Source organism: Solanum dulcamara, chromosome 10 (genome assembly GCF_947179165.1).
Source record: "Solanum dulcamara chromosome 10, daSolDulc1.2, whole genome shotgun sequence".
NCBI lineage: Eukaryota > Viridiplantae > Streptophyta > Magnoliopsida > Solanales > Solanaceae > Solanum > Solanum dulcamara.
Window position 1 is genome coordinate 67,731,808 of NC_077246.1, and position 21,457 is coordinate 67,753,264.

General features: G+C 34.7%; 1 protein-coding gene and 1 long non-coding RNA gene across 3 annotated transcripts; one reads left to right on the forward strand and one right to left on the reverse strand.

Annotated features, from left to right (window-relative positions):
* Positions 1-1,875: 1,875 nt before the first annotated feature.
* LOC129869997 (uncharacterized) lies at positions 1,876-9,820 on the forward strand. Its single transcript, XM_055944556.1, has 5 exons — positions 1,876-2,288; positions 5,464-5,586; positions 6,636-6,732; positions 7,947-8,056; positions 9,454-9,820. The coding sequence occupies exons 1-5, from the start codon at positions 1,950-1,952 to the stop codon at positions 9,658-9,660; spliced, it is 876 nt and encodes a 291-aa protein (XP_055800531.1). The 5' UTR covers positions 1,876-1,949; the 3' UTR covers positions 9,661-9,820.
* Positions 9,821-12,810: 2,990 nt separating this feature from the next.
* On the reverse strand, positions 12,811-15,174 carry LOC129871098 (uncharacterized). Of its 2 annotated transcripts, XR_008762189.1 has the most exons (3): positions 14,942-15,174; positions 14,035-14,076; positions 12,811-13,197 (listed from the first exon to the last, which is right to left on the reverse strand). It is a non-coding gene; the product is annotated as an uncharacterized LOC129871098 (long non-coding RNA). The 2 variants fall into 2 exon arrangements; XR_008762188.1 differs by lacking the exon at positions 14,035-14,076.
* Between the last annotated feature and the right edge of the window lie 6,283 nt (positions 15,175-21,457).

Consider the following 21,457-nt stretch of genomic DNA (forward strand, 5'->3'; position numbering starts at 1 on the left):
CTTAAGAAATCTTAGATTTTCAAGTTTATGTTTCTCTAAACTTCTCACCCATTGAGTCCCAAAAAAATCAGATTTTCAAGTTTATGGTTTCTCTGAAACCTAGAGTTTCTATGATTTCATGGGTTTTCAATGCAATTTACTTCTTCTTCATAATTAGCCTTTAGTTGCATGATTTTACTTATAATTCCATGTTTTAAATGGTATTTTCATGAACCCTTAATATATAAGTATTTTTATGGCTCAATCAAATACATGTTTCAAATGCAATTTACTTCTTCTTCATAATTAGCCTTTAGTTGCATGATTTTACTTATAATTCCTTGTTTTAAATGGTATTTTCATGAACCCTCAATATATAAGTATTTTCATGGCTCAATCAAATGCATGTTTCGGATTATCAGGTTTCATGATTTTAGATAATTTCATATAAAGTGTTTTTCAATTATTATTAGTAACTATCAGTTTTAAATCATGATTCATGAGCTACTTAGTTATTATTAGTTATCGGTATTTCGCTATTATCAGATTATTGTTGTATCAATTAAATGCATATTTTTGTTGGGAGTTTTACTTATCACCGAGCGGAGTTAGGGATGAAGGCTCATGATCAGCGTCCGATGGGTTATTTGTAGCAACCCCTAAGTCTCAGAACTAAGTGCCATCGTAGGAATAAAGGGTCTCCCATCTGTTGAGGTCGGCTCCTTAATCTTTACGGTTATTAGCTTAGTGGATCCACATCAGCTCAGATCAGCCTTAATACCTTGGGAAAGTATATTAGACCCTTTTTATGGGTATTATACATCAAACTCCATGTAATGACTCACATGGTTATATGTTGATTTTAGTATTTCCCACAGTCACTTTTCAGTTATTGCATGACCAAATATTTAGTATTTCAGTACAACATTCATAAGATTTTATGTTATTTACTTGGTCATTGTATTAGTTATGTTTTCAGTTCAACATGTTCAGATATCATGTTTATTATGCATTATCCTACATACTCATTACATTTCAAGTACTGACTGCATACTTTCAGCCTATATTATTTGATAATATAGTATCTGACGCTCAGTATCCAGCTCGCGTCTAGTACTATGTCCAGTCAGTGGTAGCTTGTTGGTGAGTCCTTATTATCCGGGGACAACTTCTATCTTTTTTTCAATCATTTACTATTTCAATTTCAGACAGTTAGAATTAGCTAGGAGGTTGTCCCAACAATCATATTAGTAGAGGCTTTCGGACAGTCAATCTAGCTTCAGCTTATGTATTGTTAGATATTTTCTGTTTGACCTTGATAGACTATTGCAGTTTTGACTTCCGTTTTAGTTTAACTTTTCTTCAAATATTGATTGCTTATGTCCAATTTTAGTGTCATGACAAACCATAAGGTTAGTTTGGGATCACTCGTTGTTCGAAACACCATGTCTCGATTAGAGGGTAGTCTCGGATAGTGACACATTTATGTTCACACGGTATATATCATATACAAACATTATATCATAGCAATTGCACCTAATTTTGATATTTTTTAAATCAGTTTTAATAAGTTAATTTCTGTAATAATACTCACCAAAAATAAATTCATATTTTAGATATATGCTCTATTTTCATTTGCACAAGTGATTTTTTTTATAAATTATTTTTATCTTTAGTTTAGTTTTTAATTAAATAAATTAATGAACTTTATTATTTTTCTTAATTATTTTTTATAGTAAATCTAGTTATTTATATATTTTTTATTTTTATTTATCTAAAAATAGTTAATTCATATTTTTTTCAAAAGAAAAGATATAGAAAGAGACAATTTTTTTTTTAAAAAAGTTGAACTAACAAGAAAAGTAAAAGAATTAAGAGAGAAAACTGTCAAAGTTTCCCTCCTTTATTTCCCGCCAAACACCAGAAAACCCTTCTAAATCTCGAAGAGAGACAGCAAAAAAACCCAGAAAATGGAGAAGTCCGGCGGTGGCAGCGGCGGTTCAGCGCCTACTGGTTGCTACAAGTGCGGTCGTCCAGGTCACTGGTCAAGAGATTGTCCGTCCAATCCAAACAGTACCGATAAATCTAATCTTAGTACGACGAAGTACGCTTCAAAGACCGGATCCGACGCCGGCGACGGTTCTGTTTCCGGTGCCGGTGCCGGTGATGGAGCTTCTGCCTCTAAGCCGAAGAAATTGCCGAGGTCAATGCCTAAGCTAACACCGGATATCCTTCTGTCTGATAAAGGACTTGGATACGTTCTCCGTCATTTTCCTCGTGCTTTCAAATATCGCGGCCGCGGTCATGAGGTACTTTGAGCTATCAAATAAGTTATTGCATTCGCCTCCTAGACTAGATCTGTACAAATTTTGTTTCCTGTATCTATATTTATTCTTCCTCTGATTATGTTTCTCCTTTTGATCTTTTTGTTAATATTATTTCGAATTTGCGTAGTTAAACTGCAAGTAGATGATATTCCTTTTTATGTTTATTATTGGTGAGAAAATGATTTGCACCTCACGATGTAACTGAAGTTCCCAACAGATAACAAGATGGGTTGCTCAGACAGTAAACGCCCTCCAACTCCAACCTTGAGTTTGTAGGTTCGAGTCACCTAAGGATCAGAAAAGAGGTCGAGTCACTAAAGATCAAATAAAGGTGGAGCTCAAGGGAGGGGTAAAAAGAAAAGTTTTAAAAAGATATTGATTACTGATTTACAAATTGGCTTTCTGAAGAATGTATAAATTTCTGGTTGATAATGTTCCCTTTCACATGCTAAATAGATTCATTTTATTTGTTTAACCAAATGAATTTTTTTAACAAATGTTATTCTGAGGCATTTTTGTCTTTTTATTGCTGATGGGACTTTATTTTTATTTTGATTGATTTGCGTTTAGAATAAGCCTCTCTACCTCACAAAGGTAGTGCTTCTCTACCTCACAAAGGTAGCGATAAGTTCTGCACATCTTACCCTCTCCAAACTCTACTTGTGGGTATGTTGTAGCATCCAGAATAACCAACACTCTTCAATCACTTTTTTTATTGGTAAATGAAGTTTTATTGATGTAAAAAATAGTAGAAAGGGAATCTTATTAAAGGTAAAATCCAAACAAAAATACTCTTCAATTACTTTTCTTAAAAACAAAATTAACAGCCTCCATTGATCATTGATAAGCAAAAGGTACAACTTTTAGTTTGGCATACCATACTTGATACAAGATCTTTGGGTAGAGGCAAAGTTAGCTTCGCTCTCGTAAGTTAACAGCAAAGAAAGTGTAAGTTAGATTATCCTATCCTAATTTGACTCCATGATATGTATGGATCAAGAAGGTTCAAATAAAATATTGGAGGGCTTTGTTGGTTTGGTTCTGAAGGATGGTAGCTCCCATCTGTCCATGTTTGCTAAACCTCTAACTTACCTTGGGAGTTCAGAGAAAGAATTGAAGGCATGTATTCCATCAATTTCGTGGCTAAGGGCTGCTAATTTATTGGCATGTTTTTAGCTTCCCTGAAGCAATGACTGATAGTGACTCCACGTTCTTCAACTAAATTCTGTAAGTCTTGTATCAGAGTGTCCAATCTCCAAGGGGGTTTCCATTCTCTCTTGATGCAGTTGAGTAGTAGAGAGTCTGTTTCACCCATACTCTATTGTAGTCTCTGCTAACACACCATTTGAATCCATAAAGTAAAGCTTGTGCTTCAGCCATGTTACTAGTGCCTTGACCCAAGCTCATTGACTAAGCAAAATAACGGTGCCTTTGCTGTCTCTGATTATTCCTCCACCACCACATCTTCCCCTAATGCAACTTCCATCACTGTTGAACTTTATCGATATTTCAGGAGGTTTGAGCCATTTGACCATGATAGTAGTTCTTTGGTGGATATCTGCATCAAAAACCTGACATAAGCTATTCCAGTTTTCACCTATCCTTGCTTTACCAAATTTCTTCTGTGTAACCTGCAAGATTGTATAAACAATGTTAGTTTTGGTTCTGTACATTGAATGCCTTTCACCTCAAATTTGTTGTTGCACGTTGCTCTCCATAGTTCCCAACAAATTATAAGCTTTAGTTATAAAAGCTGCAATGGGATTTTTAGTCTTCAAGTTCCACCAGTCGAGCAATAGCAATTTAAGAGAGTTGTGTCTGTGTCCAATTCCCAGAGGTCCTGCAAAAACATTCCAGATTTTGTTAGCATGAAGACCCTGGCAAAACAAGTGATCAACATTTTCAATATCAGTGTTGGAGCTATCTGACATACAATAGTGACAGCCTGGGGTGATACTGATCCCAAACTTCTTGTTTATTCTCTCATCAATACAGAGTCTGTCATGGATGGCCCTCCAAGTTAGGAAGGTCATTTTGAAAGGGATGCCCTTGATCCAGATATTTTTGGCAATGTTGTTGGGCTCTCTCCTTTGTCTAATAGTTCACCCGGCTGAACTGGTGCTGATTTTACCTGTAGAAGTTTCAGTCCAGATAGCAAGATCATCCTTGTTGCTGTTCAGATTGATACTCAAGCTGCTGATCCTATTCTTGTATTCTGTGGACAGTTTATATTGCAGAGCATTCCAGTGCCAAACTCCATTCTTAAACACTGACTTGAGCTTTATTTGACTTTGTTCACTTCCATTTGGGAGCAGATGATATAGAGGGTCCAAGCTAGACCAATTATCAAACCAGAAGGATACATCCCCTTGCCCTAGTTTCCAATAAATAAATTTCTCAGTATTATGTTTGATCCCACAAAGATATTTCCAGTATCGGAAGTTCCCTTTAATCCATTGGACATCAACAGGATGTCGATTATTCCAGTATTCTGCTTTCATGAAATCACTCCAAAGAGATTTAGAGGTTCTGAGCTTCCACCACTGTTTGAATTTAAAATCAATGCAATTGTCTTCAATTCAATGGTGCTTGTTACCAGTTTCTTGGCCAGACCAAAAGAACATAGCTAAACATTTTTCATTAAGTTCCAAAGTCAATTTGGAGGGTCAACAACACTGAGAAGATGAGCAGGTAGAGCTAAGAGGACATGTCTGATAAAGATCGTTCTACCACCAGGTGATAAAAGCTTAAGAGTGCCGACCTATAATTCTACTAGTGATGTTCTTGACAATGTCATTGTAGTAAGTCACTTTTTTTCCTCCCACTCACCAAGGGACAACCAAGGTAATATTAATTATATTTGCCTTGAAACATTTTGTGGCAGTAAGTAGACTTGTTTTTCTCTGTATTACTTGTAAGTTGAAAAGAGAAGTACATAATCATTCATCTTGTGCCTCTTTAAGATGGCAAGTTTGATTGCTTGCATGAAGATGGTGATTGTTATAATGCTTAAGTCCATCATTTTGGTTAAGGATACACAGTCCTTTTGGTTGTACTCTTGCTATAAAATGAACAATTGTGGAAGCGTATGTACTTATACCAGTGGTACTCCAGCATCAGAGTGATTTGTTTATAATGCAATCTTAACTGGGTGCAGGTTGCTGATTTGGGTCACCTACTTGGCTTATATGCTGAATGGCATGCGGGTTTGCTTCCTTATTACTCATTTGATCAGTTTATACATAAGGTGGAAAAGCTTGGCGGCTCAAAGAGAGTCAAGGTAACTGGTTTCACTTCCCCAGCTTTGATATTCTCATCGTGTTAGATATACTTGTCATGAAATGTGTGCTATCTTTCAATTTAAAAAAGTATTATATCTTGGCTTTCACTAGAGCTAAGTTCCAGCATGATTAAATGGAATATATGGAGGAGAAGGCTCGTGGAAAATGGAAACCCCTTAAACGTGTCTAAATAAAATACTCAGTCTTGAAAATAAAAAACCACCAATGTTCTTGATTGTGTTAGTTTATTTTTGTGAATAGACAGCTCATTACTTAATCATCTGCATCTTCTCTGTCATATAAGAACTAAGAGGTAATTATTGTTTTAGGTGGACAATCCTAAAAATAACTGTTATTTTTTGTTTTGTAGTTTTGTGCATATGCACACTTCAATTTCTTAACTTGAATCTCTTTGGTATAATTTACATGACAAGATGATATCTCAACAATATTTTTGAAGTAATTATTGGATAATGTGCAATGCCATCCTTCAATCCCTGAAAAAATCATTTCATATCACTTAAAAGTCCTCTGATGTTTATGGTCTTTTGTGTTATCCTTGCAAGGCCTCCTTGAGACACACTTGTGTATATCTTGTTTACCAAATCATTCAGCTGCATCCTACAGCCTGTAAGAAAAAATGGAACATTATAACCCTTTAGACACTATGCAAGATAAAAGCAGAATAAATAGGGGCCACAACTTCACATATGTTTATGAGTATTACGTGCAAAATCATCCTTTAGGATTTCTTTGCAAATTTGATCGCCATAAGAACTGAACGACGTCATTTCATTTGTTGCTAAATAGCATTCTGTTGTGGAGAGCCTGTTGCATGAGCTTAATATTCAATTAACACAGATTACATAGCTGACTTTTAACCAGATATGTTTCTCTCCATTTGCTGCAACAGGTCATCTTCCCAATGTATGATAATTGAAAGATAGTTTATTGTGTGACCTTCAGTGAACACGTAAAACAAATATGAGTGTTAAAGATTTTACTTTTTAATTACCAATCTTACTAGGGTTTCTTTTTTTTTGAACAGTTATGCATGAAAGGACTACGAGATAGGGTTGCCAATGGGGTGGATCCTGCAAAGTTGTATGAGCCACAAGTACAAGAACAAGAAATAAATCAACAGGGTACATCTCCATCAGTTCCTATTCTTTAAGTATTCTTATGTCTAATCTCAAATTACTTACAGCTTGTAAAAGCAGCAATATATGACTACCAACTACTAACGAATTACTGATAAAATGCCGAACTTCCATTGAAATTTTTGTATCACTCTCTTTGCTTTTGTATCACAAAACAGATATAAAGTTTGAAAGTACGACGATTTCAGTATTTTAGATACTAAACTTTAATATTTTAAATACTGGTTAAGTATTAGAATAATGGTTTGAGGAGTATTTCAAGTGAAATAATGGTTTCTATTCACAAACTTTCAACTTTTACAAACATTATCCAAGTCAAGTTATGTCCAAACACAACCTCAACTTCAAATTACTCTTTTCCAACTTCAACTTCCTAATACTCTTTTTCAACTTCATCCAAAATTCTAAATATTGTCAAAAATGGCTAACTACTTAAATCAGGAAAAGGAAATGTAGCTGTCTGGTAATTTTGAGAGATATTAAATAACATATATCAAATGTGAATTCTAATTCTTTCATTGCAGAGTGCTTCATTTTACTTTAACTCTCTTAAGTTTCAATTGTAGTAGTTCTATTTATTAATCCTCAATTATTACACGACATAATTCCTCTTCTCTATTGTTTTCCTGGGGGAAAAGGCCTATTAAAAATCTTCCAGGCTTGTACTTTATTCTTCAGTTGTCTATCGTGACATGTGTGTATGATCTGTTAATTATGTAAGATTGCATAACATTTTAGATGGAAACATTTAGGCTAAAAGTTAAATATGATAATTAAGAGCTGTCTTGTTATATATCACTAACAAATTGTTATTTAGGGTATACGGTTTTAAGGCCAGCTTGGCATTCTAGTTTTAAAAATTCAACGTCTAATGTACACATATATTAGCCCTTCCTTCTCTTTAAACATTGAATAACTACTATGATGAACAAGTAACTTCATTGATCATGTAGAGTTCGAGAAGATATGTATGTTTGTCTTCAAAATTAAATATTATTGTTCTAGAGAATGTGACATGCCTATGTATGCTGGTAGTCATTTGCAATCATGATGGTCACTTTCAAGGGCACTTTTTGTTGATTTTGTGAATACTGAAGGAGAAATCATGATATGTGTCATCCATAAATAAATTTGCTCTTCTACTTGTGAATGCTTGGATTTGAAATCAGAAATTGCATCTCTGCTGTATTTGTATGCAGAATTCAAGGACTCAGAACCAACTGATTATCCAGAAGATACAACTCAAAATCCAAATCCTAAAGATTTTCAAGAAATCATGCTTAATGATATGTGGGAGAAGGCAATTGAGGTAACCATAATGAAACTTCCAACAGATTTCTGTGTTAGTGTTTGTCTTATTTCCAAAAATAACTATTAAGTGTTTACTTTGTCTGGCATTCTTAAGCCCAAATTTTACATCTAATCAGTGATCATTATTCCCTACTAGGAAGCATACAATAGTAGTATTATGTTTTCTTTCATTTTGTGAACTGCATTGCTTAGGTCAGAAGTACTTGCAAAGTTGTTACCTTGTGTTTGGATCACCAATTTATTATCTCCCCCACCCCCAAAAAAGGAAATAAAAATAAAAAAAAATTGAAATATTTTGAGAGAATGAAACGGTTGATGAATGTGCATTTGATGTGCTTGGGCTACATCTACTCCAAGTTAACACACTATGAACTACGCATTGGAGAGTATACACTTGTGCTTTGAAAGTGATATCAGAGTAATGAGGTCAGATTTCTATAATCTGGAAAACTTTTACCAGGTTCATATTAATGCCCTTGGAACTGTGGGGGATAAAACTCCCATCTTAACACCCAAAAGTAGGGGACCCAGCAGCCCTTTTTATTGAATCACCCCCAGTCTAATAAATTAACCCTATTCCTTGCCTATTTATTTTCCTTGTTCCCTTGTTATGAAATTATATGCAGTTGGCTACAATGTACACTTCCACAATAGTACGCGTGGAATGTGAGTTGGGTACGTTCAGACCCAAATCACCCAGCCCTTGAAACAGTTTGCCCACCCTAGTTAGCCTCTCCATGTGCCATCAGAGGAAATTGTCATATAGACTGTTAAAAGTAGTGCAACAGAATAGGGGATTCATTCAATTCATTCTAGTGATTTCTTATGTATATCAATCTCAAACTATCTGAACACCATATAGTAGATTATGGTTATTCTTGGAGCTAGCTTAAGGAAAATATCAAGCTTGATCTGCAGAAACCAGGAAATCACTTGCTCTTCAAAGTGTATGCAAGGGAGTGCTCCTCGAATTTGAAGTTTTTTACTTGTTGAAGCTGGAGGAGAATAGCTTTTTGGACATAATTCTTGGAGAAGTTCAGTAGAAATGTTTAATATAACATTTCTTGAAAACAATTTTTGTTTGGATGGTTGCTATTTCAGAAACATTTTTGAAAAACTTATTGTGTTTGAATTGATTATTTAAGAACAGAAAAACTATTCAAGAACTTCCAATCATACTCTCATATGAAGAGAACTCGCTTGATTAATGGATCCCATAGTTACCTATCTGGCCAGTGACTACTATCCTCGTGTAATTTTTAGTCTCGTGTGCCACACTGGTTAGGATTTGACACAAACTTCAGTTACAACCTATTATTACTCACTAGCATCCTTTACATGTCTACTGCAGCAGATATTTTAAGTTTTAACCATATCACGTTGTGTATTTGGCAGGAGCCATCTCAACCATCCACTCAAAAAATTGTTGCTGCTGATACATCTTCTGGAGGGAAAGATACAGTAAATCAGGCTCCAGATAATGTAGCAAAAAGTTCTGGGGTTATTCAGATCTCGGAAGAACAAAGAGCTCGGATGGATGCTAATAAGTTGAAGGCATTGCAGAGAGCTGCTGCTCGAACTACTCATAACAAGTCTACATAGTTTTTACACTGAGCTCCATAGAAGTTCCCAACTTATTACTATATCCTTATTGTAAATTGTTCACAAGTTTTTTATTTTTTCATTAAATGCTTAAAACTTCCTTTATCTTGAATGTCAACACTTGAAGAGATTGATCTAAATCATTAGTTGCTACGTCCTATTTATTATTGTATTTGCTTTTCCAACTATTTAGTCATGTGTTACTTGAACCAAGGGTCTTTCAGAAATAACTTTTCTGAGGTAAGGATAAAATTTGTGTATACTCTATCTTCTCAGACTCTACTTGCGGACTCTACTTGCGGGAATACATTGGGTATGTTTTTGCCCAAATTGGATCTCCTTTTCATTAATTGATAAATTTGGTAATTTAAATTAAAACTAGACTTAAGAGCTTGTTTAACAATCTTTTATTTTTAGTACCAAAAAGTAAATGCATGAAGGAGTGACAATCTGGTCATGTAAGCTTTAGTTGTAAAAAGAAAAAGTAACTTAAGTCTATTAAGTCGTAGTAGAAATGCTTCACAAATGAAATAACACGGTATTTGTTACTACTTTCTAAAACTCAAGAACAAACCAGTGGATTTTGTATTTTTGTATTTGATAAGAAACTTTATACTAATGAAGTAATTAGAACTGTTTGCACTATGAGTTTGTTGTATTGTTCATTACCTTATAGATGAAGGGAGGTTCAAATGGTTCGGATATGTGCAGAGGAGGTGTGTTAATGTCCTGGTGAGGAGGTGAGATGTGGTAGCCTGAGGCAAGAGAGAGGTAAGTCAAAGAAGTCTCAGAGAAAGGTGATTAGGTAGTATCTGACGCAGCTTCAGAGGATATGACCCTTATAGGAGGGCGTGGATGTCGAGTATCAAAGCAGAGGGTTAGTAGGTTGTCGAGTGTATTTTTTCCATACCAAGGGTATATGAAGTCTACGTATACGCTATCCTTGTCCCTCATGTGAGACTACACTGAGTATGTTATTGTTATTGTTCATTATCTGATGATAGTATTATCAACATGATGTTGTACATATTTATATATGTTTTAATATTAATTTAGTAGTATTCTGAACACTCTTTAATTAACTTTCACGTTGAATATACTCAAATTAGCTTGATTATTAATTTTCACTGATTGTGTGTTGATTTGATTTATTAGGTATAGTTTGGAGAGTCAATTTGTTAAAATTGACAAGATTTTAGACAATCTTAATGTAGCAACTTGGTAGGTGAAAGTTTGGTAAACTTTGACATCTTGACAAAATGTGATGTCATGAATGACATCAAGAGTAAGAATTTATTCCTATAAATAGGTAGCTCTTGATTCGAAACACACCTCAAAAACATTTCTCTCTTGTCATCTCATATTCTAAGGCATTTGCAAAATACATTAGAAGAGTAGAAAATTTATAGAACAATTCTCTTAGTTGTATTTGAGATCTCTTCCATTTCTTTGTTAATATAACGGTAGTTGTTCTCTGGTGGACGTAGGATTATTTTGATACGAATCTCATTAAATATTATTGTTCTTCCTTATTCTTTATATTTTTACGTTTCCGCTAACAATTGGTATCAGAGCCAAGGTTCTGTCTAAGTATGCTTTGTGGTTGTAGCACAGTTTGAACTTCCTCATCAAAAAAGAATTACTTTGGTTTTCTGTATTTCTAAATACTTTGCAGTAGAAGAGGAAAAATAAGTAAAAATGAGTTCCACGAAGTTTGAAATTAATAGATTTAGCGGGCGCAACAACTTCAATATCTAAAAGATTCAGATGATGGCGTTACTGCAGAGGAAAGGTTCAATCCACGCTATTGACGGAAAGTGCCTCGATAACACATCGGTTTCTGACAAGGCAAAGATTGAAGGAGATACATTGAGTGTAATCCAACTATCCCTTGCACCTAACGTGCTCTGTGAAGTGAGTACAAGTACCGATGAGATGACCAAACAGTTATGGGATAGGCTAGAAGGGCTTTACCAGGACCGTTCGGTTACAACAAAGATGTTGTTACAATAGGGTCTTCACACATTTAAGATGGAGTCAGGTAATTTGTTGCAAGACGATCTAGATGCATTCAATAAACTTGCGATGGACTTACAGATTGTCGGAATTAAGAAGAATAAGGAGACGTTTGCATGTGCTTTGCTATTTTCATTGACTTCAAAATATCGTGATATTGAGAATTCAATGATGTATAACAAGGTGCCAATCACTCTTGAGCAAATGCGGCAAGAACTTAACTCTTGTGATGTGCGGAGGCATTTTGAAGGAGACAAAGATGATGAAGCTAGTGGGTTCTTTGTAAGAGGTCATACTAGCCAACATAGAAGCAGCAAATCAAAGCATATATCAAAATCTCGTGTGAACAAGAAGAATGTGGAGTGTTGGGGCTGTCAAAAGAAGGGACACTTTGAACGAGATTGTCCTATGTCAAATTCCAAAGAAAAGGCGAGTGCATTCATTGCTGAGAAGGTACTAACAACATCATACAATGGTGGAGTTTATGACAACAAATGGGTGTTAGACTTTGGTTGTACTCTGCATATGACATTTCGAAGAGATTTGTTCAACAGCTATGAGAAAAATGGAGGAACTGTAGTAATGGGCAATAATGTAACTTGTAAAATAGTTGGCATTTGTTTAATTCGGATTCGCTGCCATGATGTAATCATGAGGGCTATTACAAAAGTTCATCATATTCCTGATCTGAAGAAGAATTTGATATTCCTGGGTACTCTAGATAATCAATGCTACAAGTACATGAGTGAGAGAGGTATAATGAAGGTGGCTAAATGTTCTTTAGTCATGTTGAAGACCAAGTTGGAGGATGGCCTCTACACACTAGTAGGAAGCACCATTGTTGGCTCTGTTAATGCATCTCCAGTACAACAGCTATCTGATGATGACAAGACAAGACCATGGCACATGAGACTGGGACATGTAAGCGCATGAGGACTGGAGATGTTGAGCAAACGCAACCTTTTGAACAGTGAGAAGATCAACACACTTGAATTTTTTAAGCATTGCATCCTAGGGAAGCAGAAGAAGGTCAGTTTCTGTCACGACCTAGCCCCGTAGGCCGTGACTAGTGTCCGAATTGGACACTCGTATACACACATATTATCTATTATCAATCGACAATTAAACACGATATAGAATTTATATGGGTAGCACGTTGTCTCAAACGGTCACTTATATATATACCAAAATCAGCTATTTCTTGGGGAGTCTTAATTGTCAAAAATAAGATAACATAATACGTAAGCCGACAAGGCTTTCACTCCGAATGTAAATGTCCAAAAACATAAGCCATACTAGTACACCAGACAACATCTACATACAACCCACTCATGTGTCTACAGACCTCTAAGAGGATTAACAATAGCATATGACGAGACAGGGCCCCGCCGTACCCCCAAAATACACAAATATATACATTATAAGGATTAGTACCAAAAGTTTAGGCTCCGAGACAATGGAGCACTTCAACCCGTTGAGTAGAATCCTAAGGTGACGGCTCTCCAAAATGAGTATCTGTACCTGCGGGCACGAAACGCAGCCCCCCGAAGAAGGGGGTCAGTACGAAATATGTACCGAGTATATAAAGCATAAAATATCATAAAGGAGATCACATCTGAAATAAAGATTCAGGAGTCAAGTATCATAATTAATAAATCACTGTACCTATGTCTTATAAAATAAAGACATGCATATCATCATCATATATCGTACCTGGCCCGTTATGGGACTCGGTATCACAATTATATCAATATATCGTCATATGTATATATATACCATACCCGGCCCTCTAGCAAGGGACTCGGTGAATAGAGTAGTGTACACTGATACCGTACCCGGCCCATTATGGGACTCGGTGCCATAATCATATCGTCATATCATTATAATATTATATTATCATATCACGTACCCGGCCCTCTAGTAAGGGACTCGGTGAATAATGTAGTGGAATCCATACATGATAACATACCCGGCCTATCGTAGGACTCGGTGAATAATACCATAACAATATGCACGAATAAGGTATCATTAGCAACCTTGTGAAATTTGATCATTATCGGAGACTTAATAGAATAAGCAAAATAGTCCATCATTTGAAACCCAAGACAATAGTCATTATGAATCACACCAATTATGGATTATACTAAAATATGAATTATACCACAACATGAGTTATACCAACTAGGATGGCTGGAATCATACACATGAGTCAAGACATAACAATATAAATTTTGAAAATCAAGAACGGTAGCCATCCGAGTATATCTACGAATAAGAGTTTCTTTGGAATTTAAGCATACGTCATTCGTTCGTTTCATATGGATCATGCCAAAAGAAGAAAATGTTAACTTTACATACCTTTAGCGTTTATACGTATATGTTGTCCAATATTGTCTCAACCTATATTAAAACGTTAAGCACTATGATTAAGCTATGGACAAGAATAAAACGTAGTCTATCGTTAGTAGGTTATTTCTAAAAACAAATTGGACAGCACCTCCCCTATACCGCTCACTTTTTCCACTTTCAAACCAGCCATATAATCATCAACCAACATCAACAATCCAAAATATTGACACAAAATAAGATTTATTATTCATGTTACCAAAGCAGTAAATTCGGAAAGTCAAGTACCTCACATTGTATCTAAATTTTGAAAATGCAAACGGCAAAACTGGACTTTATAACCTTCATAAAACATTTAGATCTCTGTCTTAAGTTTCCAATGCAAAAGAAATCAACTCAAAATTCATTTTCTACAAAGAGATATCATCAAAATACGAACAGCTATACATGAAGGAATTTTCAATCCAGAATCTGGACAGAATTTGTCTTATAATTCATGCTCATTTTTCGACATAATAACAGCAGATATAGACTAAGACATAAACATAAGAGTTGTAGGTACGTGTATTAGCATTCCAAAACATGTTTAATATCTAAAATCGAAGGTCTACACAATGAGATAATCCAGAATTACTACCAGCTACTCAATTCCAAAAACGGGTTTGAACATTCACAATCTTCATACACCTTTTCCCTCCAAATTCAAGAACAACAACTCATCAACAACATCAAAACAATATCAACCATTATTATACATTATCACTAAGATAATTCCATCTATTTAATCTACCTAAAACAACCCTTTAATCCATAACTCTCAACAAATCACTAAACTAGTTTATAACACTATTTTCTTCGTTCTAATCCGTTAAAACTCTAACTAAACTTGTTAACAATGAAAAGGAGACTTTAATATTACCTTAAATTTGCAGCACCACATAAAATCTTCTCCTTATTGGCTGATTTCTAGCTCAAATTGAAGCCAACGCGACGTACAACAATTTTCTCTTCATGAGCTTCGGATTTCGGGACTTGAATTTTGGTCGGATTTGGGATTTCTCTCAAGAACTCCCTTTCTCTCTCTCTCTGGAAATTTCCAGAATTATGTTGGTCCAAAGTATGAAGGAATAGTTACAAAAAATCAGATTTAATTTCGTGGGCATTGGGCCTAACCCGAATTAGAATTGGGTTGGGCCGAATTCACTATTTAGTTTGGCCTGTCAGACTTAAAACGTCTATATCTTATTACTCCGATATCACATTTCGTCCCACGACCTATGGTTGGAAAGATATTTCAATTATCTACAACTTTCATGTTGAGAGTTTTCCCAAATTCTCAAATTATAAAGAGGTTATGGCCTCCCGAAGTCAGCTTACCCGAAACGTGACTTTAAGAAAAACATATTTGATGGCTTCTATTTTGATTTGGCTTAAGGGTCCTTCTTGAGATGTATTTTACTACACATAAATTATTCATATAACTTGGCATCTACAACAAATCATGTCCTTTTAAAATTCAAATTTAAAAGTCCTTGAATTTATAATCGTTAGCTTACGAATAATCCAAAATGCAAAAATACGGAATGTAACAGTTTCAGTACTGGCAAGCACAAGACAGGAGAAGTGCTAGACTACATCTATTCAGATTTATGGAGTCCCTCTCAGCTTTCATCAAAGGGATGAAAGAGGTAACTCCTCACATTCATTGACGATTTTTCACGAAAGGTTTGGGTGCTTTCTTAAAGGCAAAAAATGATGTTTATTGAAGCATTTAAAAAATGAAAGATTTTGGTTGAGAATCAAATAGAGAGAAAAATCAAGTATCTTCCACAAATAATGGTTTAAAGTTTTGCAGTGAAGAGTTCAATAATTTCTGCAAGGTTCATGGGATCGCAAGACATAAAACGGTCAGGCAGACACCACAGCAGAATGAAGTTGTCGAGAGAATGAATAGAATTCTTCTTGAGAGACTCGTTATATGCTCTTACAAGCCAAAATATACAAAGTGTTTTGGACCGAAGCAGTTCATACTGCTTCTCATATTGTCAATCGATCTCCAGCATCAATAATTGACTTTAAGACTTCGAATGAGGAATGGTCAGGTGAACCCTCTAATTATTCATACCTGAGAATATTTAGGTCTCCGTCTTATTATCATGTTAATGAAGGAAAGCTTGAACCAAGGGCTAAAAAAGCTATATTCGTAGGGTATGTAGATAGAGTAAAAGGGTACAAACTTTGGTGTTTATCTTTACACAAATTTATAGTTAGTAGAGATGTTATATTTGATGAATCTTCTATACTTGATCCTCGTAAAAATTTTGTGGAGTTATCAATAAATAAGAACAACGAGCAGGTGGAGCTACCAGTGGAGAATACCAAGGAAAATGATCAAAAAATCCAAATTGATGAGTCAAAAAATGCAAATCTTGAAGAACATGCTATCAATGAATCATACATAATTGCGAAGGGAAGGGACAAGGCATATACGAAAATCAGAATGTCTTACAAAGCAAGCAAATCTGATTGCATACGCATTCGTAGTTGCAGAAGAAGAGATTAAAAATCTCGAGCCCTCTTCATATGTTGAAGCAACTTCTTGCAAAGATGTTGCACAATGATGGTTAGCCATGATGGAAGAGATAGTTGAAAGGCCGCCAAAGAGGAAGAAGAAAGTTGGATGCAAATGGATCTATAAAAAGAAAGAAGGTATTCTAGAAGTGGAAGATGTTAGGTTCAAGGCAAGATTGGTTGCAAAGGGTTTCAGTCAGAAGAAGAGAATTGACTATAATGAGATCTTCTCTCTAGTCGTGAAACATACTCAATTCGCGTGTTATTAGCATTAGTTGCACAATTTGATTTAGAGCTTCAACAATTTGATGTCAAAACTGCTTTCTTACACGGTGATCTAGAAGAGACAATCTACATGGGTTATCCTGAAGGTTTCCTAGCTGAGGGAAAAAAAGATCATGTATGCCAACTAAAGAAGTCTTTGTATGGTTTGATGCATTTATGACTAAACATGGATTTTCGAGGAGTGCATTTGATAGCTGTGTGTATCACAAGAAAATGTCTAGTAACTCTATGATTTATTTACTGTTGTATGTTGATGATATGCTTATTGCTGCTAACAACATCACACAAATAAATATTTTGAAGAAACTGTTGAGCAAGGAATTTGACATGAAGGATTTGGGAGGTGCAAAGAAAATTTTTTGAATGGAAATTTCAAGAGAAGATGGTGTTGTACATCTTTCTTAGAAGAGGTACATCAAAAAGGTTCTTGATAGATTCAATATGCAAATGAGCAAGCCTGTAAGTATACAGTTAGTTTCTCATTTTATGCTTTCAGAGTTACAAACGTCTCAGTCTGGGGATGAGGTAGAGCATATGTCAAAAGTTTCTTATGCTAGCACAGTTGGTAACATTATGTATGCTATGATGTTCACACGTTTAGATATTGCTCAATATGTAAGTGTGGTAAGTATGTACATGGCCAATCCAGGAAAAAAGCATTGGAAAGCTGTCAAGTGGATATTGAGATATCTCAAAGGAGCTTCTAATGTTGGTCTAACCTTTCAAAAAATTAAAGGTATTTCAGTTCTCGATTATGTGGATTCTGATTATGCAGGGGATCTTGATAGAAGAAGGTCTACAACTGGATACAACTTTAATCTCGTTGGCAGTGCTGTTAGTTGAAAATTGACTTTACAATTGATTATCGCTTTCTCAACAACCGAGGCAAAATATATGGCAGCAACAAAGGCAGTGAAAGAAGCTATCTGATTGAAAGGTTTGGTGGCAGAATTGAGTTTGGTTAAGCTGAAATCAACTCTAAGATGTCATAGTCAAAGTGTTATTCATTTGATTAAAAATTAAAGATTTCATGAGCGCACCAAACATATTGATGTCAGATTTCATTTCATTCGAGATGTCGTTGAAAGGGAGCTATCAAGGTCGAGAAGGTTATCACAGATGATAATGCTACAAACATGCTGACCAAAATAGTCTCCCTTGTCAAGTTTGTACACTGCAAGGACTTGGCGGGCTGGAGAACAACTGTTAGGTGGAGCTAGTGTGTTCAACAAAGATTTGATTCTTCTTATTTCTTATAATAGGATTGCCTAGTAAGCTTAGAAGTTTTGACCGGAGTTGTTCATACGCATGCTCGGAACGCAAACCATGGTGGAGATTGAAAGAGTTGAGGTTGAAGACACAATCAAAAGTTGCTGAAAAAAGTTTAAAATGGAGAATCTTGTCAATGTGGAGATTTGTTAAAATTGACAAGATTCTAGATAGTCTTAATGTAGCAATTTGATAGTGAAAGTTTGGTAAACTTTGACATCTTGACAAAATGTGATGTTATGAATGACATCAAGAGCAAGAATTTATTCCTATAAATAGGTAGCTCTTGATTCATTTGAAACACACCTCAAAAACATTTCTCTCTTGTCTTCTCATATTCGCAAAATACATTAGAAGAGTAGAGAATTGATAGAGCAATTCTCTTAGTTATTTTTGAGATTTCTCCCCTTTTTTTGTTAATATAAAGGTAGTTGTTTTCTGGTGGACGTAAAATCATTCTGATCCTAACCACATTAAATATTGTTGTTCTTCCTTGTTCTTTATATTTTCACGTTTTTGCTAACACAATTAAAACATAGAGAGGGATTTATGCATATTATAAATGGAATAAGTTGTTGTAAGTAAAAGCTTGTTTGGATGGTTGTTACCTGTTTTATCATATGGTATAAAATACTAATATTTTTTAGTTGTTAATTAAATTTTATTATATTGTATTGTTACATTCATGTTACGTAACGATAAACAATCTTATCTTATATAATGATTGATTTTGTGCAATCATGTAATAGTTCATACCGCTAGAGATATTGTCCGTTTTGGACTTAGGACCGCACAATTTTAAAATGCGTCTCTTGGGTCTAAGGCTTGCATATCCAACATCCCTTTCATATTTTGTTGATGAGCGATTGGCCGTGTTACATACACTTCACTCCTAGGGACTCTGCGTCCTCCTAAAGTTTGTCTTACCATCGTTCAAGGTTGCACGTAAAACGATTATGATATTATATATAATAGTCCAACTTAGTAGTATTATTGTCCGCTTTGGGACTAGACTCGTACAATTTTAAAATACATCAATGGGGATTAAGACTTGCTTCCTTATATACCCGACATCTCTTAATTTTTTTGTCGATGTGATATTCGCCTAAGGTGTTACACCTCCCTTAGGTACTTACTACCCTCGTTGAGGTTTACCCTACCATCTCTCAAGGTTGCACACAAAATGACTTTGATAGCATATGTAGCAGTCGAGTCCACTAGTGATATTGTTCGCTTTCGATCAGGCCCGCATGACTTTAAATTGCATTACTGTGGTTCAAGGTTTGCTTCCTTGTACATCCAACATCTCTCCCGATCTTTGTTAACATTTAACATCTCTCCCGATCTTTGTTGATATTAGATTCGCCTAGGATGTTACAAATCGCGTTGTTACCTTCTTCTTTTTCCCCTTCATTTTGCCTTTGTTTAATATTTAATAATTATATTTTATTTTTAACCTACATTTTCTACGTCATATTCTACTTTTCTATAGATTTATACCTTAGACACAATCAATTTTTAGGTAAAACCACCAAAGCCTAAGCTTTAGGGCACTATTATTTTGGGAATTTAACATAAATGCCCATAAAAAAGCAAAATATTTAAATGAGTATGCCCGTTTATTTTGATTTCATCGAAAAATAATTCCTTGAAATGCCCATTCTTTCTTCTGGTTAACGTCAGTGTTATAGTAAATAGAACCTAATTGTTAATCAAAAAATAAAATAAAATAAGAATGACTTTCCCAAGCATAACTCGTATAGTAAATAGAACCTAATTGTTGATTAGACAATTAAGCAATTACACACAAATTAAAGAAATAGTCAAATTTAATAGTTTGTATAAAGATAACAACAATCGTTAAAGGTCAACATTCATGATTTTCCACAACCCTAGAACTAATGAAATTAGCTACGCATTACATCCATCTCAAAATAATAACAAGAATTCATAAACTAACAATAGAATGAATGAGTTGTATTTATGTTCATCCTTGATGTTTTTGCTTCATAATATTCACGAAACATCAAATAACACCCATTAACATAACATTTCTATATTGGCTAAATTAAGCATTTTTAGTTCACTATTTAAGTATAAAAGTGCCAAGAAAATGACATAATATACATATATATATATATATACACACACAATATGTCCAATGTCATATCACAACTTAAAATTGTACATAAGAATACATCAACTCTCTTGAATTTCACGTCATAGCATATACTGAGCATATCCCAAAAAGACACAAATGATTGTCTTGGGAATAATTTTTCTCTTTATTGCGCAGGAATATGAAAAACACACGCATCATCATAGTTTTATTAGAGTTGGAAGGTTTTAAAAGAGTGTGAGTTATATATAAAAATAAATTCATAAACATACATGCTCCAATTGCAAGTCAACATGCTCCTAACTTTTTGTAAAAGAATCATTAGGTAATCAATTTTAACCCTACTATTAAAAATCACATTCAATTTTTTTCTTCAAAATATTTAACTTGTAGCCGGTGATGATAAAATTTAAGCAAAAGCTTGTTGGCTCTTCTTAGTTTGTTTCTAGGAACGAATTTAAGGTCAAATGGGTTAAAGTAGGGATGACAATGGGGCGCCACGAGTTGAATTTTTATGTTTTTTTAATTGAGTTTTGTATGAAAAATAAAATTCATTTTTTTTTTCATTTTTTGCTAATTAACATCTCAACAACTAATTAATTATTTCTAGTTAACATTTCAACAATTATTTTTTAATCGCTAATTAACTCTAATTAATATTTGTCTAGTTTAATTTTTTTTTTAAAAGAAGAAGTTAAAATTAAAGTCAAAGTTTAATATAAAAAATTTATATATTTTGATTTTTTCTAATTACAAAGATTTAATTTTCTTCGAATTCCTATTAGATACTTTAAACCCGCAACCCGCCCCGCCCGACATTAATTTTGATAATAATTACTTCAACCCGTCCTGCATCCATCCCGCCTCGCATAACTCTTACTCCGCCCCGCCCCGCCTAGCTCTAAACCCGCCCCACCCCGCCCCATTGCCATCCCAAGGTTAAAAAGGAGGAATGGATTATCATAGTCTTGTGCAGTTGCACTGAACAAGAACTCATCAATTGATTCACATGGAATGTTTTAAGTGACGTTACAATTGATGCATGTACTGTTTGGGCGTCATTTCATACAAAGAAGATTACATATGACTAAATAACTCATGCTATTTAGGTGTCGTTTCCTAGCTCTGATTCCTATGAATTGTTTTAAGTGACGTTGCAATTGATGCATGTACTATTTGAGCATCATTTCC